Source organism: Capricornis sumatraensis, chromosome 23, assembly GCF_032405125.1.
Source record: "Capricornis sumatraensis isolate serow.1 chromosome 23, serow.2, whole genome shotgun sequence".
Lineage (NCBI taxonomy): Eukaryota > Metazoa > Chordata > Mammalia > Artiodactyla > Bovidae > Capricornis > Capricornis sumatraensis.
Window position 1 is genome coordinate 37,758,649 of NC_091091.1, and position 24,785 is coordinate 37,783,433.

At 41.0% G+C, this 24,785-nt stretch overlaps 1 protein-coding gene across 1 annotated transcript in view; it reads right to left on the minus strand.

Annotated features, from left to right (window-relative positions):
- Positions 1-23,447, minus strand: part of PDZD8 (PDZ domain containing 8) — a 78,765-nt gene extending 55,318 nt beyond the window's left edge. Inside the window, exon 1 of the mRNA XM_068961224.1 lies at positions 22,573-23,447. Within this exon, the coding sequence (XP_068817325.1) occupies positions 22,573-23,447 (875 nt within the window). The remainder of the gene's footprint in view (positions 1-22,572) is intronic.
- Between the last annotated feature and the right edge of the window lie 1,338 nt (positions 23,448-24,785).

A 24,785-nucleotide genomic window follows, 5' to 3' on the forward strand; every position in this document is an offset into this window, starting at 1 on the left:
GACACAGAGAACAGCCTGGTGGTTGCCAAGGGGGAGGGATTTGGGAGAGGGATAAAGTTGGAGGTTGGGGTTAACACATGTAAGTTTTAACATACAGAATGGATAAACATCTAGGTCCTACTGTATAGCACAGGGAACTATATTCAACATTCTGTGATAAACCATAATGGAAAAGAATATGAAAAAGAACATATTAATATATGTGTGTATAACTGAGTCAATTTGCTGTATAGCAGTAATTAACAAACACAACACTGCAAATTAAACTATACTTCAACAAAACAAAACAAAAGCCACTTGTTCACAAGTTAATAAACAGAATCCACACACTTTCAAAGAACACTTGGTTTTCAAAACTTTTAGTTCAAGTCTTTAGTTGCTCAAGCTCATAAAGGAATCTAAACAATGAAGCAGGCTACTTCTATACCTTCCTTTTGTCTTCCCAAGCAAACATTTCATGCAAAGACAGGCACAATAAAGAACAGAAATGGTATGGACCTAACAGAAGCAGAAGATATTAATTAAGAAGAGGTGGCAACAATACACAGAAGAACTATGAAAAAAGATCTTCATGACCCAGATAATCACAATGGTGTGATCACTCACCTAGAGCCAGACATCCTGAAATGCAAAGTCAAGTGGGCCTTAGGAAGCATCCCTACAAACAAAGCTAGTGGAGGTGATGGAATTTCAGTTGAGCTATTTCAAATCCTAAAAGATGATGCTGTGAAAGTGCTGCACTCAATATGCCAACAAATTTGGAAAACTCAGCAGTGGCCACAGGACTGGAAAAGATTAGTGTTCATTCCAATCCCAAAGAAAGGCAATGCCAAAGAATGCTAAAACTACTGCACAACTGCACTCATCTCACATGCTAGTAAAGTAATGCTCAAAATTCTCCAAGCCAGACTTCAACAGTACGTGAACTTCCAGATGTTCAAGCTGGATTTAGAAAACGCAGAGGAACCAGAGATCAAATTGCCAACATCCGTTGGATCATGGGAAAAGCGAGTTCCAGAAAAACATCTACCTGTTTTATTGACTATGCCAAAGCCTTTGACTGTGTGGATCCAAACAAACCATGGAAAATACCAGACCACCTGACCTGCCTCCTGAGAAATCTGGATGCAAGTCAAGAAGCAACAGTTAGAACTGGACATGGAACAACAGACTGGTTCCAAATAGGAAAAGGAGGACGTCAATGCTGTATATTGTCACCCTGCTTATTTAACTTATATGCAGAGTACATCATGAGAAATGCTGAGCTGGAGGAAGCACAAGCTGGAATCAAGATTGCCGGGAGAAATATCAATAACCTCAGATATGCAGACGACACCACACTTATGGCAGAAAGCTAAGAACTAAAGAGCCTCTTGATGAAAGGGAAAGAGGAGAGTGAAAAAGTTGGCTTAAAGCTCAACATTCAGAAAACTAATATCATGGCATCCGGTCGCATCACTTCATGACAAACAGATGGGGAAACAGTGACAGACTTTATTTTGGCGGGCTCCAGAATCACTGCAGATGGTGACTGCAGTCATGAAATTAAAAGACGCTTGCTCCTTGGAAGAAAAGTTATGACCAACCTAGATAGCATATTAAAAAGCAGAGACGTTACTTTACCAACAAAGGTCTGTCTAGTCAAAGGTATGGTTCTTTCAGTAGTCATGTATGGATGTGAGAGTTGGACTATAAAGGAAGCTGAGCCCCGAAGAATTGATGCTTTTGAACTGTGGTGTTGGATAAGACTCCTGAGAGACCCTTGGACAGCAAGGAGATCCAACTAGTCCATTCTAAAGGAAATCAGTCCTGAATATTCATTGGAAGGACTGATGCTGAAGCTGAAACTCCAATACTTTGGCACCTGATGCAAAGAACTGACTCACTAGAAAAGATCCTGATGCTGGGAAAGATTGAAGGCAGGAGAAGGGGACAACAGAGGATGAGATGGTTGGATGGTATCACAGACTCAATGGACATGAGTTTGAGTAAGCTCCGGAAGTTGGTGATGGACAGGGAAGCCTGGTGTGCTGCAGTCCATGGGGTTGCAAAGAGTCAGAGCAGACTGAGTGACTGAACTGACCTTTGTCATCCCACCCTATCACAAAATCCTTTCATTAGCCTTTATCTCTTGTTAACCTATCAACTTAAAACTGTCAGTTTTCTCACTCAAGTTCCCAGAAGACAAACCTTTTACAAGCTATCTGTATTTCCTCTTGTAGAAAACTTTAAAAACCAATCTGGGAAGATGGTCTTTCATAACAACAGCATGAGATACTCCATTGACTTGCTCCCAGTAAAACTGGGGAAATTATTAAAACAAATATTAAGGCCTCTGGTAATGGTTCCAAGGGCAAACAGCAAGTAAAGAAACTTCTAATCAAGAAAACCTATAGAGACGTGGTAAGAAAGATAACAATCTGTGGTGCTGAAGTCAAGACTGCTCCCACCAATAGGCTCAGCAAGAAAGAGATTTCACTCTGGACTGCTGAAGCCAAGAACACAGGCTGCCTTGCCATCACCACCGCCCCAACTCCAATTCCCTGTCAAAGGAAAGAACAGGTCATCAGTGTTTCTCATCTGGCCCTCAACTACCTATGATGAGGTTAAGTTCAGGGCAAGAGTGCTCAAGAAATTGGGAGTTCCTTTCGTTGACCCTGTCCCCACTTGAGAAAAGCAGACTCTATCTTGGGCATAACACATCTTGGATTGTCCTTGCCCTGGTTCATGACACAGTGGTTCTCTGCCAAGAGAGGCAACCCAAGAGGACCTCAGGCTTCTGCCACCCCGAGAGGCTTCTGCCACCCCCGCATCTCACTTCCATCTAACACCCAACAGCTAGAGCCAGGGAACATTCCAGGGCATTGTTGAAAACAAAAGTCATGTCAGAGGCTTAACACGCCACTAAAATAATCCAAGCAAGTCACTAAAACAATCATTAAACAAACACACACTAAACCCTGGGAGAGGGGGGACAGTATCCAGTTACTATAATATATTATCTAAAATATTTGGTTTCCAACAAAAAATATGAAGATTATAAAGCAACAGGAATGCATGATCTGTAAAGCAGAAAGAAAGTAGGCAACACAAACTACAACCTGCCAGTTAAAATGACCAGGTGTTGGATTTAACAGAAAAAGACTTAAAAATAGCTCTCAAAAATATGTTTGCGCAAAAAATGTTTAAAGCATGATTAAAGAAGTAAAAGGAGGTATTATGACAATGTCACATGAAATCTTTAATATCAATGGATACACTGATATATTTTAAAACATATATATTAAAAAAATGTGAATTCTGGACTTGAAAAATACAATAAAATTTAAAGTACAGAGAAAATTTGAAGTTCAACAAAAGGGCTCTGAACAGTAGCTATGAACTTGTAGAAGAAAAAAAAGTAGTGAACTGGAAGACAGAGCAACAGAGGTTGCCAAGTCAAAGAACAGGGGGTGGGGTGGGGTGGCGGGGGGGTGGGTGGATGAAGAAAAACACACTGAGCCTTAGATAAATGACACCGTTGAGTATACCAACATAAACATAATGGGAGTGCCAGTGGGAGGGGAGGAGAGAGAGAGAAAAGCAGAAAAAAATATTCAAATAGAGGTAGCTGCTACTGCTAAGCTGCTTCAGTCGTGTCCGACTCTGTGCGACCCCACATCCGGCAGCCCCCTTGGCTCCTCCGTCCCTGGGACTCTCCAGGCAAGAATACTGGAGTGGGTTGCCATTTCCTTCTCCAATGCATGCATGCATGCTAAGTCGCTTCAGTCATGTCCGACTCTGGGCGACCCAATGGACAGCAGCCCACCAGGCTCCTCTGTCCACGGGATTCTCTAGGCAAGAATAATGGAGTGGGTTGCCATTTCCTTCTCTAAAACAGAGGTAGCTAATAAGCCTCAAAGCCACAAATTACATGATTTCACTCATATGAAAATCGAGAATAAAGACATCTACAGAGACAGAAAGTAATTAGTGGTTGCTTAGGGTTTAGGGTGATAGATGGGTAAGGAGGATGATGGTTGAGGGTATGGGGTTTTGTTTTTGAGGTGATAAAAAATGGTTTAAAATGACGATAGTGACAGTAGTACATATCTGTGAATATACTAAAAACCACTGAATTGTAGGTTTAAATAGATGAATTTGGAGTATGAATTATATCTCAATAAAGCTACTTAAAAAAAAATCTAACCCAGTTACCCAGAGATAATTGCTCTTGTCATTGTTTTGATATGTAAATGTTTGGTTAGAATTATCTGATTAAAGAAACAAAACCATACATGACACTTTTCATTAAAATAACTTATAGGGGACACACAGTTTTTCGAGGCAGAAGCCCAGTGTGTCCCCCTTTGCCTGACAAAACAATAAATCTCTCCTTTCCTAACTAAAATAAAATAAAGTAACTTACAGGTTGTTTTAAGGGTTATGAGAAAGAGTTACTGAATGGCTACCATACCAGGGACTGACTGTATAAAGCACTTGTTTGCTCACTTAACTCCCCCAAACCAGGCATTAGCACATTGTACAGAAGGAAACAGTCCTAGATGCCTCACAAACACTACACACTGGAGCCAAAACTGGAACCTATATTAGTTTCCTAGCACTGCCACAACAGAATCCCATAGACTGGGTGGCATGAAAAAACAGAAGCTTGTTTTCTCACAGTAGAAGTCAAAGATCAAGATGCCAGGAGAGCTGGTTTCTGGTAAAAGCTCTCTCCTGGCTCACAGTCAGCCACCTTCTTGCTGTATCCTCTCACGGCCTTCCTGCTGTATCCTGCTCACACACACACTGCACACACACTTCTGGTATCTCTTCCTTTTCTTGTAAGGAGCCAGTCTCACTAGGATTAGAACTCCATCCTTACGAACTCTTTAATTACCTCCTTAAAGGCCCTATTATCTCAAATAGTTACACTGAAGGTTAGGGCTGTAACATTTTGGGGACACAATTTGTCCATAAAAGAACCCCAACATAACTCCAGAGCCCGGTCTACAGTTCCTGAGGCTGACTTGATGACCACCCTGATTTCTGCTGGAACACCTGCTCTAAACCTGGTCTGCAGTGACCTGACAAGGATGGGCATGGTTTCACATGTACTACTGTGCTTGATCCTCACTCAGCAACAATAGGGTGAGGCACAGCTGCAGATCATTTCCCCATTTCACACAATAGGTTCAGAGAGAACAGAGAGCCTTGCTGGAGACTGTATCCTTTATTAAAAAGTTACATGAAATACATGCCAACAAAATGACGGTCTAAAGCAAGGAGGAAGAACGTAATCCAGGAAACAGGGGATCCAAGTCAAGAAGGCAATGATGTCCTAAACCCAGATGACAGGACTGTGGCAAACCAAGGGACAAGTCCAGTTTGGGGAAGGTGATGAAAACTCCAAGAAGGAAATCTCCAGAAAATAGGGAATGAAAGAAAAATAAGGAAGAGGTTCATTTTTCAATTAAATCTTGAAGATTTGGTTAAGACAATTTGGTAAGAGGATAAAAAAGAATTCAAACGACTCTAGGAACTTACTTGAATGGCTCAAAGATTTTTAAACTGTAGTATAGAAAAGGAAGCATAAACTGGCACATTTGGCAGTTCTGCAATAAAAAAAAAACTGTACAGACCTAGCAATAAGGTATATATAGCAATCAAGGAAGATTTAAGTCTGAATAGAACATAATTGTTATCTATATAATGAAGGGTGCAGTTCAGTGAATGAGCTGAAAATAGCGACATAACTGGACTGGAAAAGACAGAAAGGAACGCGCTGCCGCTGCTGCTGCTGCTGCTGCTAAGTCGCTTTAGTCGTGTCCACCTCTGTGCAACCCCACAGAGGGCAGCCCACCAGGCTTCCATGTCCCTGGGATTCTCCAGGCAAGAATACTGGAGTGGGTTGCCATTTCCTTCTCCAATGCATGCTGCTGCTGCTAAGTCGCTTCAGTCGTGTCTGACTCAATGCATGCATGCATGCTAAGTCGCTTCAGTCGTGTCTGACTCTGTGCGACCCCATGGACAGCAGACCACCAGGCTCCTCTGTCCACGGGATTCTCCAGGCAAGAACAGTGGGGTGGGTTGCCATTTCCTTCTCCGAAAGGAAGGTGAGAAGGTATCATTTAGCTAAATCTTCATCTATCTTAGAAGGAAATCAAACAATAGAAAATATTTAAAGATGCTGAAGCAAGACAACTGACTGTAAGACTTTGTTGAACAATAAAGGTAATGTCATAATTAATTAGTACAGCTAACGTTTACTGAGTACGTACTACATAAGTCATTTATTAATTCTCGCAATTTTCTAAGACAGATACTATAATTAATCCCCATTTTGTAGATGAAGAAACTGAGACACAGAGAGGTTTAAAACACTTGCTCAAGGTTACACAATTAGTAAGTGGTAAAGCCAAGAAGAGAATCTAAGCAGTCTGGCTTCAAAATCTATGCTATTTATCACTGCTTCTTAAATTAAAAGTTGCTAAAAACAGAAATATAAATGGTACTGAAGACTGTGACTTACGGGAGGAAAGTAGAGGGTTTAGGGAAGTAATCATTGGTTTTAATTATCAGTCCTTCTATTATGTTTGATTTTAAAATTATGTACATTAACTCAAATGAAAAGACATGCGTGCATACATGGTAAATCGCTTCAGTCGTGTCCAACTCTTTGCAACGCTATGGACTGTAGCCCACCAGGCTCCTCTGTCTGTAGAATTACCCAGGCAAGAATACCGGAGTGGGTTACCAGGCCCCACTCCGGGGGATCTTCCTGACCCAGGAATCAAACCCGTGTCTTTAAGTCTCCTACACTGGCAGACAGGTTCTCCAAATGAAAAGACAGATGATATCAAATGCGGAAAAGGATGTGAAACTGCGAGTGTGCTATTGTAACTACTGTGAAACTGTGTGGCTATATCTACTACACCAGGATAGACGCTTAACCTGTGACTCAGCAATCCCAGATACCCAATAGAATGTGGATAAATGTTCACCAAAAACATGTATAAGAATACTCATAACAGCAACATCCAACTGTCTATCAACAGTAGAAGGGATAAATCGAGGTACGTGTGGAAGACACCACAGCAAATACAATGAACAAACTATATCTATACACAAGAACATGGAAACAATCTCACAAATGTACTGTTGAGTCAAAGAACCAGAAAAACAATGAGTGTAAACACTATGGCTGGATTTATACAAGTTAAAAAACAGGCCCCCCCGCCCCCCACAAAAAGCAATGGTGGTAGATGGCAGGACAGTAGTTACTCCTAAGCAGAGCAGGGAAGGTAGCATATGAGGGACCTCCTAATTGCTGGTAATATTCCAGTCCTTGTTCTAAACACTGTTTTGTTCATTTTGTAAAAATTCACTGAACTTTTACAGTTAGTATGCTTTTTAAGCAGTGAGTTATACTGCAGTAAAAGTTTAAAAGAAAAACCATGTTTAATTTTAAAATATGTTACTTTGATAACATTTTAAAAATACATATTTAAAATTTTACACTTACAAGAAATGCCAAGCCTTTTTCTCATTTGTGGATCCGAGAGAATCTTTTTTAACATCTAAAATATGTTTTTGCTCTAAGATGTTTCAAGACTGTTCTATAAGCACCCTGAATGCCAGCTGGTGACATCTCCATCACATGGCAGCAGTAGAACTGTTTGCAAACACTGTGATCTTTAGAGAAAAGGCTTTACTACAAACCCAATGTAAAAATATTCTCAGGCCTAAATCTACTTTGGACTTCACCATGGGTTCTTGCATCCTTGCCATAATAATAAATCAGCTAGAGTTTTCAACTCAATAAAATGGAAAACTTTTTACCAATTAAGAGATAATAATAACAATTAAAAAGGCACAAATGTCTTGAAACATTGCTTGCCTTCTATTTCTCAAAATATTCATGTAGAGATTGGATGAGGCCTTGTCAAGGAGGCAAGGTGTTGTGTTAACATGATTTAGAGTCATACAAACACAGATTATGGTCCCAGTTCCTAGATATCTGTTTCAAAATAATCCAAGGAAGGGAGCATGGGAAGATACAGTTGATCAAAAGTAACTACAAGTTAATGACTGTCTGGCTACAGATAACGGGGTTTATCAAACTATTTCTCTTAACTTTTGAGTAAGCTTGAAATTTCCCATAATGGAGAATTAGAAGTTTATTCTGTATACTAAAACAACTTGGATTCTTTTTCTTTCCTTTCTCTTCTATACTTTCCTTAGCAACATCATTTGCTCTCACTGCATCTATGAATTCCATGTATTTATGCTTAAAAGTAAATGGAATACCTTTGCTTCAAACTTGCTCCTCCTCTCCTGTTTTCTCTTATTGGCATCATTGATTTCATGAACTCTTATAAATCTGAAGTTAACTTGTACCTCCTCCTCACGACCATCCAGTTCCACCTCCGCTCCCCCAACTTCATACTGCTAAACTGTCTCTTCTACTATTCTTCTGCATTCCCCACTAGCTTGGTTCAGGTTATCAATGATTACTCAGAATTTTGTGACTTCTAAAATTATGTTTCCTCTTCTTAAAAAAGACTATTTTCTGAGCCCAAAACAAGAGCCTTTGTCCTTTATTTTCTTTAAATAAAAAGCTACTTCACAGGACTATTAATTAGAGAGTTCACACATGTGAAGCACCTCATAGAGTTCTCAGCAGGTAACAGGTACACAGATGCTAGTTTTCTCCCTTCTCTGTGCTTGAGTCTCATCAAACTGGCTTTCTTAATGTCCCTAAAGATAGTACACAGTGTCCTCATTCTGTTCCTTTGCTATTTCTTCTACCCACACTAAACTTCCATCCCATCTCCCTAGGTCTAAAGCCACACCATCCTTCAACAATCAGCTTAAATGTCATCTCATCCCTTCAACAAAGGTTTACTGTGTTCAAGAATGGAGAGACCAATTACAGTCAGGCTCTCAGAGACCAGTCTTATCTCAGGCTCAGGAACATAAACAGCACTACAAATTGCCTAATGAACAGCAGAACAAGCAGATATGAGCAGGCCACTGGGAGTTCTGAGTGGTTTTTGCCTTTTAGTCTGACAGTCTTGACTTTCTCACATTAGGAACTAGCAAACTTAAATGTGCTCCCAAATCTCCTAGACCAAATATATAAACTAGATAAATCAGTGGTGATCGTTTCAAAATGTGTCTCCATTCATTGTTCTTCAGAGGCACCTCAGTAGTCATTTAAAGAAAGAGTTCTCCTGGTGCATTTAAACATCATCACAAACCTCTATTAGTCATAACTCGTATGGTGCCCATTATTATGCAAAGTATGGTACACATCCAAAACCGTGTGTAATGAGAAAGAAAACAAAGTACAAGTAGTTGGAAACACTCTTTATTTTCTATATTGGTAAACTATGGAGCTAAATTTCAAATCTATTTTATGTAGACAATTCACCTGTTAGTACACTAAAAAGACAATTCATACGTCAAGCTCCTCCAGTGAGCAAGGTTAGCACAGCCATATTATTTATTTCTCCTGAGAGACTTGTCTGCTTGCTAATCACTCTGATCTTGTAACTAGCCCCAGATGGTAAGTTCCTAATTTACACTATTCAAGTTCTCCTTCAAAGTCACCTCCTGTCTAACCAGCAGCCCCCTCCCCACCCCCACCGTCTGGTCACAGCTTCCTCAACTGTACTCTAAAAGCACTTTACACACACTTCTGTTCTGTCACTAATCACCCGTTTGCAGGTCTGTCTCTCTGTGGTTCTCCCACCCCTCCCACCCCTCCCAGCTAGACAGGGAGTTGCCTGCAGAGAGGAAACATCTATCGCAGGTAGTACAGCAGAGCGGTTAAGAGCAGACTCTGGAGCCAGACAGGGGGGCTTGGGGTCCTGTTCTGCCACTTTGCAGCAACATGCCCCTGAGTCCACTCTTGCCTTTAAGCCTCAGTTTCCTCATATCAGAAGGAGGACAATAACAACTATCTCACAGTGCTGTTATAAGGATTACAAGAAATAATGTAAAGCACTTAGCATCCCTCACTTCTCAGTTTCTTTTTAACATGGTAGTTTAAAGCAGTGGTAAGGACACAGATTTTAGTTAAGACTTAGTTTTGAATTTCAGGTCCAGCACTTATTAGCTTTGAGACCTGGGCAAGCTATTTCAACTTTGAGAGCCTCAGGCTCTCCATCTGTAAACGTAGTATAATAATTAGAACCTACCCGTGGCAGATTCATGTTGATGTATGGCAAAACCAATATAATATTGTAAAGTAATTAGCCTCCTATTAAAATAAATAAATTTATATTAAAAAAATAATTAGAACCTATCTTATAGGGTTACTCAGGATTAGATGAGAAAGTTCACATAAAGCATTTGGCATAGGGAGATGCTCTAGAAATATTTCCTGTCAAACTTTATTTATTTGAAGGCTGGTCTCCTAGAGACATGTGAGACAGCAAACTTCTTCCCTTCCACAAGGAACCATCTCAGGACTTAGCATTCACCATGGACAATGTTTGAGATTGTAGCTGTCTGTCTTCCTTGGACTTCAGATTTCACATGACCATGATTTCAGTCACTCTACTAGCTGACCTTTTAAAAACTGTGTCCTTTATGTGGATATAAACTTGCAAGTGCAAAGAAACAAGTTAATAATAGCCAGTATGCTTCCCTACCTCAGGTATCACCTTTATACTTCTGTGTCATTAAGCTTTTTAAACAAAGGCTTATATTAAATTGAATATATTATGATATGGGTTTCCTTAAGAAACCCACACAGAATTGTTCTATTTATGGAATTCCTTGAGGCACACTAGGTGGATAAAGTTCATACTTGGGAAAATGATTTTAATTTCTGTACTCCTGGGGAGAAAAAAGCACTTCTAAGTGGTAATGAAACTAATAAAAACAAGGATAACAAATAATATTACAAAAAAACTTTCCCTCCTGCTCATTCATCCATACACCCTCTACCTAATATGAGGGGTTCACTTTTATCCAAACTCCTAATTCTGCATAGACTAATCAAGGTTTAAAATGTTACAAAATTTTCTGAAGTGGTTTTATATATAGGCTGATAAGAGTGATAACAGAGGCTGCAAGTCCCTCACTAAAGAACTCAATAGCTGGTGACTCAAAGGTGAGTCAGTGTTAACTGATATCCTATGCATGAGAGAGATAAAGTATCAATCGAGATGAGTTGCTCAGGAAACCAAAACAATCCTCTTGACCACGTCTAATAAATCTATCTTTTTACGTTCATCACGACCTACAACGTGAAGGTCTCTTACCATGGCCTATGACCAATTACATTGAAACTCTAACCTTTCATGAAGCTTAAAATAAAGGTAAGCAATTGATCCCTAAAATGGCCTTTCATTTAGATAAACTATATTCATGGGCTTTACTACAGACTAAGATTGTCATGATTTGTCTCCTTATACTTCACGAATTTCAAAATACCTGAACTAAATCTGTGCTATCTACCATTCCAGAATGAGTAAACAAAAGCTACCATATTTCGTTACAAACATTTACTTAAATTCTTCCCATGTTAAGAGTCTGCAATTCTAGTCCTGATTAAAATCCAAACTTAAATATTGAGAACTAATAACCTTCCCAAACATTAAAATAGACCAGATATCATCTCCTGAATTTTACAGAATATTGTACTGAATAATGGTGAGAACAAAACAAAAATTTCAGTGTGTTATAAAAATAATTATCATATGATGAAATTAGCTATAGAAGAATGACTCTTAACTTCAGCTATACGAAGTTTCACAGAACTAAAAGCTGTGAATAATTTACTTGCTTGATCAAATAACTAATGCAGAGACTGCAGTCAGCAACCACATCCATCCTTAGTAATGAGTATGAGTATAATCTTACATGCATGAAAGGCTATTGTGTGAGGAGGACAATGAGTTAGCACACACCAGATACTCTGTTTAGCAGATATTGATGCCCGCATGAAACAGCTGTACTAAGAACACAGTCATTTTCAAAACAAACATTCTTATAGCCAGCTACTAAACAGAAATACTATCTCCCCATATTGCTACTGAAGATTTTACAGCAAAAAAAAAAAAAAACTAAACTAAAAACAATAGTCACTTATAACTGCAGATTATCTAGGAGGATATGGAGTTGATCCTAGCAGAAACATCATTTCTAAACAAATACCTATTCAATAACAGCCACATACCTCACCCAATGAAACAAGTAAACATTAACAGGTATTCAACACAAAACAGTGCGCACATGCTCAGTCGCTTCAGTTGTGTCCAACTCTGCGAGCAGGCCTCTGTCATGGGATTCTCCATGCAAGAATACTGGGAGTGGGTTGCCATGTTCTACTCCAGGGGCTCTTCCTGCCCCCCGGGGATCAAACCTATCTCCCCAGCGTCTCCTGCACTACAGGCAGATTCTTTAGTACTGAGCCACCTGGAAAGCCAGATACAAAAGATTAAACTCTTCTAAAAGATCTTTACTGTTGTGCTTGCTAATCAGTATGTTTGTTTTAAGTACATATCAAGAAAAACTATGCTGGGGAGCGGGAAATTGTACAGCTTTTTAATCAAAGTTATGCAAATCAAAGCACAGATATTTCAGTAATTCACAGTAATATCATCAGCTCCATTCCCCTACAATATATAAAGAATTCATGGGCATAAAATAAAGACCCAATGTGCTGATTACAGAAGAAATACATGTTCTGAAGCATTCAGCTGGTTTTAAGAAAACTGGTAATTATGTGAAAATAAGTTTTATTGTTATTCTATATCAGTCCAAGGGAAGGATGATAATCTAGTTTATCAATACTGACCTTCCCAAAGAATGTGAAATCAAAAACCAAGGTTTCTAGAGTGTTAGAGCAGGGTGCAAATGGATTCATGTTTTCTCTTTGTAAGAATCAGAGGAAGAGAGATGGTGTCCATAAGGTGCCTGACAGACCTTGAAGTCAGCACTGCGAACTTTTGGAAACCTCCATTAGCATCATTTGTGTGCACGTATGTGTGTTGGGAGAGAAGGCATTCCTCTTCAGTACTGATTTTACAACAGAATTGGATTACATCATCAGTCTGTGTTTATAATGACAACCTTTAACCATTAAAAAAAAAAAGTTAATATATTCTATACATTTCATTTAAAGAAAGTCAACTAACAGGTATTCTTCAGACTAAATTCAAAATTCCAACACTTCAGTTACAAGGCTGAGTTCACTTTGTGAGAATTTAAGTGTATCCTTAGGATTTGGGCAGTTTCTATATCACACACAGAAACATACACACAATGTGTCAGTAAAAAGTCTGTGCAAAAAAAATAATAATTCCATACAACATGCTAATGTACTTTTTATATAGGATAACTAAAAGGTGATAAGGAGGCAAGGACCTGAAAAGTGACAGGGTGAGCTCTTGGGCTATCTGTGGGAAAAATATTCCTGGAGAACAACTAGCCAAGGCCTCGGGATGGCTGCAAGATTGGAGTGTGAGACCCCTCAGGAGGCTGGAACAAACTAAGTAAGAGCAAGAGGTATAGAATATAGGGTCAGAGCCAGAGAAAATAAGAGACAGAGAAAATAAGGTATGGCCAGGAGTGGAAGAAATCAGTGAGTTAGACCTATACATACTACCTGGAGGGATGTTCGTGTTACACCTACAAACCAATTTTTAGGGTCACATTTATATTACACTCCCCATTTTTTTATTAAGGAGAAAAGGACGGGGACATGGAGAGGGAGGGAAAGAGAGGAGACAGGCACCTCTTCAGTATATAAGAGGCTTGTATATGTGTGTTTGAGCATAAGAGTTTGGTGTACTCCTCAAAGGCTTGTATTGATGTACCTGTGACTGAGCACAGAGCTGGGTGTACACTACAAACTTAACAATGGGTTTATCGAGGAATGAAATTAAAAGGGAGAGGAGTATATTTTCAACTCCTTAATGCTCCTAAATACTACTTGAACACTGGCAAAAAAAATGGGGGAAAAACAAAACAAAACATACTCCTTCAAAAAAACAAGTCACAAGAAAAAAAACTAGTTTCTACTCAAAGATATATAGAGAGAAATGTCTGTGGTACCATTATATATATTAGTGAAAAACTGGGGGGAAAAAATCAACAAGAAATTGGTTAACTTGTGGTACTTGCAATCAGTGTAATTCCAAGCACCTTTAAAAAGAAAATAAAGCAAGATAAAACCTAAGATTTAAAAACCTAAGATACAGTGAGTAAAACAAACAAAGAAGGCAAGATGCCAACAGTGGGATACCAACTGTTTTTATAAACTAGTAACAAATTGCAGGGGCTTCCCAGGTGGCACTAGGGGGTAAAGAATCCACCTGCCAATGCAGGAGACACTGGCTGGATTCCCTGGGTAGGTAAGATCCCCTGGAGGAGGAAATGGCAACCTGTTCTAGTGTTCTTGCTGGGAGGATCCCATGGACAGAGGGAAGCTCCAATACTCTGGCCACCTGATGTGAAGAGCCAACTCACTGGAAAAGACCCTGCTATGGGAAAGATTAAAGGCAGGAGAAGAAGAGGGTGGCAGAAGATCAGATGGTTAGACAGCATCACCAACTCAATGGCCATGAATTTAAGCAAACTCCGGGAGATAGTAAAGGACAGGGAAGCCTGCTGTGCTGCAATCCACAGGGTCACACTAAATCTGACATGACTTAGTGACTGAACAACAACAAATTAGAATACATTTAGAAAAAAATATGGAAGAATAGTCCCTGACTTTAACAGTTTTCTTTAAGAAAACATATTACAGGAGATTTTCCACTGTGATTTTCTCTAACAGTTAGGTTTCCCCTGTTTCTATTTTTTTTACAATGAGCTTACCACTCATTTGAAAAGAGAAATTTTTTTTACGGTATCACCTAACAAATTTCTGAGATATCTCTAGCAAAACGTGACAAATGTAGGATAATCAATAAATGTGTACATTCAATTAGTTACTAAAGCAAAGATATATTTATTCAGTAGGTATCATATATGACATTTATTATCTCTAATTAGATATTATTTCATCTCCATTTTACAAATATGGAAACTGAGACTAAGAGAAGATAAAAAGCCTTTTGTCTAAGGTCATTTTGAGCAGCAGAGTGCTGAATTAAGGTATACGGTAATCCAAAACTCTATATATTGGAATAGATAACTGAAGTACTTCTCTGTAGCCTCAAACAAAAGGATGAAATAATTCCACAGTACTGGCAGCCTCTCTGTAACACCTGCAGTTCTACTCATTTGAAGGTAAATAATTAACACTTAACACCTCATTTTTCCTTACAAAGTATGTGGTTTTATCGGAGTCCTAGCAGTTTGGCACAGAGAAGGCAATGGCACCCCACTCCAGTACTCTTGCCTGGAAAATCCCATGGATGGAGGAGCCTGGTAGGCTGCAGTCCATGGGGTCGCACAGAGTCGGACATGACTGAAGTAACTTAGCAGCAGCAGCAATTTGGCAAGAGAGATTTTGAAACTACTATGTAAAACTTCTGCTAATGACCAGGTAGGTGCTTTACAACTTTCCAACGAAGTGTGATATGCTCTGATGTCATGACAAAGTGTTGGTAGGTCCTATGACTCTAGAAAGAAACAAAGGGATTTAACAGCACTTGTTTCCTGGTGACAATGTTCGGAGGGTACGGAGAATGAGAAGGGAAGAAATGCTGGGTCAGTGAGCCATAGAAGCCATATAAGAAGGCCAGCAAAAGTATGAAGTGCTTAATATTTATTTCAGAAGATTAGTTCTAGTTGTATTTATGGGAACAAAATTGTATTCCTTTGTGTTTACTATGCAACCTGGGCTAAGAATCCCAGACAGGTTTCCAGGGGAGCAAAAATCCCATGAAATTAAACTGTTCATGCATTTTTCTGCAAAGTACCACAGTTATCATTAGCTTTCCAAAAAGACAGGACCCTCAAAAAAAGGTTTAAAAGTACCTTTCAACGTACTGTATATGCACACATGTTCCTTTTTGTATACACTTAAGCACAACTTTTTTTTTTTTAAGGGCTTTCTGTTTCAGGGTTTAGACCAGAGATTAGCAAACCTTTTTTAATAATGGACCAGAAAGGAAATATTTTAGAATCCATGGGCGAATATGGTCTGTTGCACATTCTTCTTTTTGTTTGAACAACTTTAAAATGTAAAGTTAAAAAATGCAAAAGCCATTCTTATTCTTAATTCGTGAGTCTGGCACCAGTTTGTTTGCAAACTCCTGGTGTATTTAGAGTAACCATTGATTTACCTCCGTAGAAAAAACACAGCATGGCTTTGGGAGTCCAGGACTTTTTTAAAAGAACTCTGAGAAAGTCACTAATCCCCTGGAAGTCTCCAGTTTCCAACATCTCTGTAAAAATGAGATACCAACTTCTCCTACACAGTTCCTGGAACTATGAAAAAAGATAGCAAGTATATGGAAGTGCACACACAGTGCTTTGCATACAGTTAGCAAACTGATTTTATTACCTGTGACTCTATCTCATACGATAGACTAGTAATATTTATAAGTCAATATTAAGTGTTTGATCAGGCATGCTCCTTCAAGGCAATCTACTTTATAGTGATCTGCTTTGGCTATTTCCAGTAACACAGTAGGGCTTTCTCAGAAGCCAACAGATCTCTACACTACTGATTAGACACCAACAGCTTTCTCATTATTATTCTTCTCTTTTCAATATGTAAGTCAAATTTTTAGAGCAAAGATTTAATGTTCAATATACTATTTTCCATCTAAAGAGTTTTAAATGTCTAAATCATAATAATTCAAAATAGCTGAAGAAAACCCAACTTGCAAGAAGTTAAAACCAGCACTAAACTGGAGCATACTCAGGTATTCCAAGGTCACAAAACATTACACAGCACAAAGTAATCAAGTGTTTGCCTAGCAGACACTGATTTCTCCTCTTTATTTCTCACAAAACTGAAGGTCTTAGATATATACAAAAGCCAGTATAATGATCTTTAACTGTTTTTTGTTTTTCCCAGGAAGAGTAACCAGCTTGAAAGCATGAACTACGCTATAACCATTTTTATCATCATACTCTTACCACAACACTAGGTATGGGTGGGTGTGTGTGTGTGTGTGTGTGTGTGTGTGTGTGTTAGTCACTCAGTATTATCCAACCACAACACTAGGTATGGTGTGTGTGTGTGTTTTAGTCACTCAGTATTGTCCAACCACAACACTAGGTATGGGGTGTGCGTGTGTGTGTGTGTGTGTGTGTGTGTATTTTAGTCACTCAGTGTTGTCCAACCACAACACTAGGTATGGTGTGTGTGTGTGTGTGTGTGTGTGTGTGTTTTAGTCACTCAGTATTGTCCAACTGTTTGCGACCCCATGGACTTAGCCCACCAGGCTCCTCTGTCCATGGAACTGTCCAGGCAAGAATACTGGAGTGGGTTACCATTTCCTTCTCCACCTGGTATGGTAGTTTTCAGGAAATAGTTACTAAAAATAAGTGACTATTTTAAAAATGACGATTATTTATCTAAGACAATGTTATCTTACAATTCCATTTATGTAAGATACTCATCTGAGCAGAAGTACAAGAAATAACAAATGAAAAATTAGCTAATACATTACATCATTACTCTAGAATAGCTAGAGTGATATCCCAATGTCTTTGTCTTCACTATCCCAAAGAACCAAAGGTGAGCTTTATTTCCTACCAATATGAGTAAATAAAATTATGATTAGTAGCTATTTTAAAGTACTTCCAGACTAAGCAAAGATATCTTTTCAAAGCGGTCCATATACAGAAAGTGTAAGTGAATAAACACAGTAGAATACATTTAACTTTACAAATGATTTTGTCAGCTTTCAGAGAATTCACTTTGAAAATTTTTAAGAAGACACTGATTACTAGAAACTATCTTTACTTCCAATATTCAATAAAATTTTTAAAAGTTATAGTTAACATTAAGAATAAATGTTTTTCTTTCTCATCTCAGACCAAGGAAGAAATAACACAATTACAAGCTACATTACAGAGTATGAAGCTTTCCAGACCAAGCCTAATTTAGTTCTCTGAAATTAATCATATATTAGAGAAGATACAGATAATTATGCTAAAAGAACCTATCGAACTAAATACAAACCTATCCTCAATCTCCAGTCATTAAGAATATATGAAAATTTTCTACAAATATGTATCAGAACATTGAATGAAACAGTTTTGACGAAACAGTCATGCTCAGAAGACATTCCATGAATTTGAAAAGTGAAGTTTTCCAATATTTGTTCCATACTCATTTATTAAATTCAAATAGTGTCAATAAGTAGATGCCCCCTTATTTGTAACTCAGAGAAGTAAACACTTATACATAGTTAATTGATGACCCACACTTTGCACTAAAGCAAAAGTCCAGCACTCAAGGGAAAAGCAGCCACTGTCTACTTACTATCACTATACATCAGATAAATGTTTCAAGGGATTTTAAAAAGATTTCCAATAGAATGATGTTTTTAACATTCAACATTATAATGATAATATCTTTTATAAAATAAAGTTGTTCAGTGAAAGGCTTTTCAAAGATATAATGTTTAAAAAGGGATAAAAATGATCACCCTCTACTACCCAGCTACTGACACTCTTCCCACTTGCAGTGAAGAGCAAGAGTAATGTTCTTCATTTAGTAAGCAATTTCAAATGTATATAATGCCAGGCCAGGCAAGTGTCATCAGTAAATGCAGCAAGTGGGTGGGGACTCACTCTATGTACCAGCTTCCTGCAGCTGTGACTAGACTCCATCTCTCCCATCTTATTATTGCTAGGACAAATGCAGGCCTAGTGCTTTAAGATCTTCCAGATTTTCCTAAGAGAAGCCAGAAATCCAAATCATGCAATATTTTCCATTTTTAAATGCTGGCAATGAAGAAACAAAAGAACTATAGTGCAGGCCAAATTGAAAGTACCTACGAACCAGATCTGGCCTTTCAGTATGCAACCACTGCTGACTATTCAGCAATGATACCCTAGGAAGAGGAGCATCAGTAACAATCCTAAATATCTGACTTGCAAACCCTAAACTCCTCAGGACTATGACTCAGATTTCATGTTGAAGATGGGTTCTCCACAGAGTCAAGATCACTGGTAACCCACAATTCTCTGCTAATAGGAAACTGAATTTTAAAAAAATTTTTGAGGAAAAAAAAAAAAAAAAGAATAGAACACTGATGGTAATCTTTTTCTCTTGAAGACTAATTTTTGGTTAATAATAATTTTTAAAATTATGGCTTTACTATTTTAAAGTGTACATTTTAAGAAAAAAATCAAAAAAATTAACACTGAGATAGTGACATTGGAATATTAAAAATTAGAATAATATGTAAAAAAATGTATACTCATTAAAAAAATACTACAACCTTTACCAACTATGTTAGCTGGGTAAAATGAAGTGTCTATCAGCTGGGTCCTTAGAAAGCAGCCAACCACTTGAGCTGCCCTCTCATCTGATGAGAACTGGTAGCCCTGATGGGCCACTTTACACTTTTACTTTAGCAACATGAAAATGGAAAAACAAATGAAGGGGGGAAGAAGTGACAACAAGGCCAACTGTTAAGATATTTCTGCTTTATAGTAATTTCAAGTGCCAAAAGATCCTAAGACTCAAAACAGTTTTCTTTCCTGCTTTAGCTCTACTAAATAGAGTAGACAGCTAAAAAGGATAAACTAGCAAGACCTATTTGGAAACAAAATCTGCTGGATTAAAAATGAAATGCTAAATAGAGAAGCACCCAAAGATTTAACCTTATGATTTAAATTTAAAAGGAATATTTCGCAAAACTTCTAATTTAAGGAGAAAAAAAGCTGTACTGTCATATGCCTCTCAAGAGTTCTCAGTTAATTTGGAAGGATACCCCCCACATACATCATTTTGATGGCATACTTTTAAAATCCCTTAAGGACAACACAGTATAGTTTAAGAAAAAAGGGTAGTCTGGCTTTATCTGAGCTGCATTTCACCATCTGACAGTTGTGTGACTTTAAGCAAGTTATTTAACTACTCTGAGCACTCTTCCCCCATCTATAAAAAAGGAGAAGCCATAGCTATTTTAATTCTCATTATGAGAATTGTGACACATCTTAAATGTATTTTAATTTATTCTCTTTGCTAAAACTTGAATTTGCTCCACAACATCAGTAGTTTAAAATATTCCTGGCAGAAAAGCTACACACAGATAAGAGAACTCAACACTTTCTGAAGCAGCACTCTCCATCCTCATACTTCTATCATTTTCTTTTACTAAACTAAAATCAGCTTCCTAATTACTTCAGTGTTACCCCATCAATGACATTCTAGCTAAATCTTATGAAGTACAGCTAATTCAATCCTCACTAAACTCCAACCTCCATTAGGGTTGAGACTGTATTGAAACTCTGTACCCAGAAAAATGGTAAGCACATAGCAGATGCACAGTAAATATTTACAAATTGAGTGATATATTCTGTGCAGTACTTACTGACTACCTAAATGCTTGGGAATATAGAGCACAAGTGTGTAGACTTCTGGAGGTGACCATTTAACGTTTAAGGTTTAAAAGTTGAAATATCATAAACACCCAAACACACCGAAGATTTTTAGGTTTTCTAAAAATCCTTTTGGATACAATAAATAAAAGCAATTTGACTATATTTTAAATGATGATGTTATTCAATTTAACAGCGCTAAAGTTCCTTCAAAGGAAATAAACCTATTAATGGCTCCATAAGTCCTAAAATCATAATTTCCTTCAGATTTAACTGAATTTCAAGTCAACATTGAAAACAAACAACCAAACAACTCAAATGACATGTAATCTCATTGCCGCTGCTAAGTCACTTCAGTCGTGTCCCATAGACAGCAGCACACCAGACTCCGCCATCCCTGGGATTCTCCAGGCAAGAACACTGGAGTGGGTTGCCATTTCCTTTTCCAATGCATGAAAGTGAAGTCGCTCAGCTGTGTTAGACTCTTAGCGACCCCATGGACTGCAGCCTACCAGGCTCCTCCACCCATGGGGTTTTCAGGCAAGAGTACTGGAGTGGGGCGCCATTGCCTTCTCCGTTACCACTGGCTATCCTGCAAATAACCCCCAAATATTAGTAACAGCTTAGTCAAGTCTTTGGCATCTTAAAGCCACTTAGAAAATATTAGAACTGAAGTTGTGAAAACATATCAAAATCTGTAACAACTTTCTCTCATGACTTTCTCAGCCACACACTGCTATAAACACCTCACTGCTTAAACACTGCAATTCATTGAGAATTTAGTCACATATTCCAGAGCTGAAAGAGTAGGCTTCATAAAGTATGTTCTACTTCACAGAACAGGAAATCAAGACAGTGGCCAGTTCACCATCTTCTGCAAATCTATGGAACTTTTCCATTATAAATTTCTGCCACCTGACAGTTTTAAGCTGTCAACTGTGCTATTAGCCTAAACAAACACAATTATTAAGGTAAACTTGCCACATAACACAAGTCAATACTCTGTCTCAAACATAAAACATTCCTGAATTACCTGGGTCATTGATGTTTTAAACTGTGGTAGCAAGTTAGTGATCTAGAAACATGTAACTTCCACTAAAGGGAACTAGGTAAGCCAAATACCAGGCTGACATAATTTTATGGTAAAGAACAAAATCCAAAAGGGTTAAACACTTTAAATAAAATTAAAAATGTATCTGTTTTAGAATAACCACATATGACCCTTCAACACCGACTCTAGCCCCACAAAACTTCTTTTCCCCTTCCACTTTTACAATATTAAAAATAAATAAATAAAAACCGAAACCCTTGTACATTAATCAAAATAGTATACTACACAAAAATCAAGCCGCCAAATATAGGTAGGCTTTACAAAGTTAAAATCACTACCCATCTTAAAGTACTACCTGTTGGGCAATTTCAGGTACTGTGGGAGGAGCCTACAGCCAAGTAGAGTTGAAAGGTCACGGGGCAGCCTGGGGTTGTGCTACAGAATTTACCCTAGACGACATTAACACAAAAGGTACAGAGAAGTACAAGATGTATAGGCTCCCAACTCGTTTCCAATTTGCAGTGGAAAAGTATTCCTTTCCGATAGATGCTGCCTCTGCCTTGAAAGTTGTCAAAGCACCACGGCAAAACTGGCCTGCGGTTGCAAAATACAACAGCTCTGGGCTCCCAGCACACTCCTCATGCCTGTACTTGGTATCCAAGAACTATTTCTCAGTGTGGCCGAGGCGATGCTGCAAGGCTGCCCTCAATGCAGCAACCACCTAGAGAAATAGTTTCTCAACAGTCCCAGAGCCGTCCGGGGAAGGAGGGACTTCCCTTCCATTTTCAATATGCTGCTTCGACCCGCGCTGAGAGCACCGTGGACGACCAAGAGCACACGGAAAGGCTTCCAGCTCCTTATTAATGCCCTTCGGAAGCAAAGAATGTGGGCACTTAATCGAGGGCCCTGTCCAGGGTGGGGAAGAGCCCTGGAAAGCAGGGGCTGTATAAGTATTTGCCCTTCCCACCCAACGACGGAGGCAGTGCCCTGCCAGGCTCAGGGTCCCAGCAGCCAGGGGGCCCTAGCGCCCGGGCGACCTTCCCCCGCAACCTTCCTCTCACCTGATCTTGTAACTCGGGAGGGTGTGCTTGCGCTTGATGATCTTCTTGAGCTGGTTGACGATGAAGGAGGTGAGCTGGGGCAGGGGCCGCCCTTCGAACTGGGAGCGCACCTCGAAGTCGATCAGCGGGTCCTCCACGAAGGAGAAGAACCAGTGGGTGAAGGGCACGCGGGTGAGGACGAAGCGCAGCCTCCCCACCACCCGCGAGAGCTTGACGAACAGGTAAGCGGACTTGCCGAAGACCAAGTCCACGTCGATGGCCAGGTGGAAGCCCCCGTTATACTCCACCTCCGCCTCGAAGGCCAGCTCCTCGGGGGTGGTGGCGGGGGGCAGCGCCTCCCCCTCGGGGCCGTCGGCCTCCCCGGTGGCCGAGGGCGCCACGGGCCGGAGGAGCCGGATGGTCTTGATGAAGGGCACGGTCTCGCCCAGGAACACGTCCCGCAGGCTCAGTCCCTCCAGCAGGCGCCCAGCCGTCTTGGTCTGCAGCAGCTCCTCGAACTCCACCTTGATCTTCTTGGTGACCCAGCGGCGGGCCAGTGCGGTGTCCCGCAGCTCCCGGAACAAGAACAGGATGATGGCGTTGAGGAAGTAGCAGGTCTCCCGCGTCGGCGGGGCGGGGGTCTCGGGGGCAGGGGTCGCGCCGCCCTCGGGGGGCCCGCCAGAGGGCTCCTCAGCCCCGCCGCCGCCGCCGCCATAAAGGTACTCTCTCAGGGGCAGGCCCGGCACCGGCTTGATGTAGCGGAAGCCGTCGGCCGCGCGGGCGGCCTCGTCCGGCGGCGGCTCGGGCTGTTTGCGGTAGAGCAGCAGGAACTGGGTGAGGAGCGTGAGAAAGGAGCCCAGCACGGCCGACGCCAGGATCATGAGAAGCAGCCCCATCCCGCCGCCGCCGCCGCCGCCGCCGCCGCCGCCGCCGCCGCCGCCGCCCGGGACGCCCGGGCCCTTGCCCCAGCGCCCACAGCGCCGCTTTCTTCACGCCGCCCTCCCCGCTGCCTCCATCTTGAGGACATCGGGCGGCGGGGGTCGGAGCAAGCGGCACGCTGGGCCTCGTCCGGCAGCTCCGGACCGCGCGATGCGGCGCCCGAGCCTGCGGCGGCCCCGCGCGCCCTCAGACACTCCCGGAGGCGGCTGCCGTGGTGGCGGCGGAGGCGGCGGCGGAGGCGGGAGGGGGCGGAACGGCGCCTCCCTCCGACCGCCGCTCATTGGACGAGCGGCGCGTGACGTCAGGAGCGTACTCGCTCCCGGCGGCGTCGCCTGGCAGCCGGCGCCCGAGCATGCGTACGCGGGTCCTTCTTCACCTCTCAGGCGCCCTTCCAGCCCCGCCCCCCACGGCAACATTCTAGTCCCCCGCAGTCCACGTGGCTGTCACTTCGGAAGCCGCTGTTCGGATCACTGGGGCCACCGGCTGGAGGAGAAGAGGCCGGGCGGAGAGGGCGTGGCGGCGTGTTCTTGATCCTGGTCATCCCGTTATCTTCTAATGCGCCCATCCCCCTTCGTTGGCCTCGGTCCCTGTCTGTTACCTCTGCTGCAGTGTGATTCTTCCACTCGCGCCCCTGAGAATGGGCTGGCGGCTTTCCATGCAGGGCAGCGCCGCAGAAGATCTGAGCTAGCGGTTCGGAGACTTTCCAAGCCGAGGACAAGATTGCATTGCCTCGGAGACTGCCGTAACCGACCATCAGCCTGACCAACAGACGCTCTGCGTCCGCAGAGGGTGGGCCCTGGGAAGGAGGGACAGACCAAAAAAAAGCTTCAGATGCGAACTAACTTTACTACCTAGATAGATATTTGAGATTTAAACCAGAAGGACAGAAAAGAACCGCTACAAGGAATGAATGAGTGAGATGAACTTGCTAGATGATTGGAAGATGAATAGTCACCGTCAAGCTCTTGGAGTGCGTTAAGCCCCTGAGTGTATTGCCACATTTAGTCCATTTAAGAGACAGTTTTAGTTAGCCACCAGTTTTAGTTAGCCACCATCCGTTTTACAAATGCAAACGCTGGCACAGAGGCAAAGGAAGTTGCTGGGTTACACAATGGAGCCTGGTTTGTCTAAAACTAAATCCTAAGTCCTCGGTCACCACTCTGCACTAGGATAACAAGATTGCTAGAGTTGGATGGGGGCTGATTGGTTCCCTGGGGCTCAGGAAGGGGGAGTTGGGAAAGGGGGAGGGGGAGGGGAGGAAAGACTTCAGGAAATTTTGCACAGGGTAGCCCCTT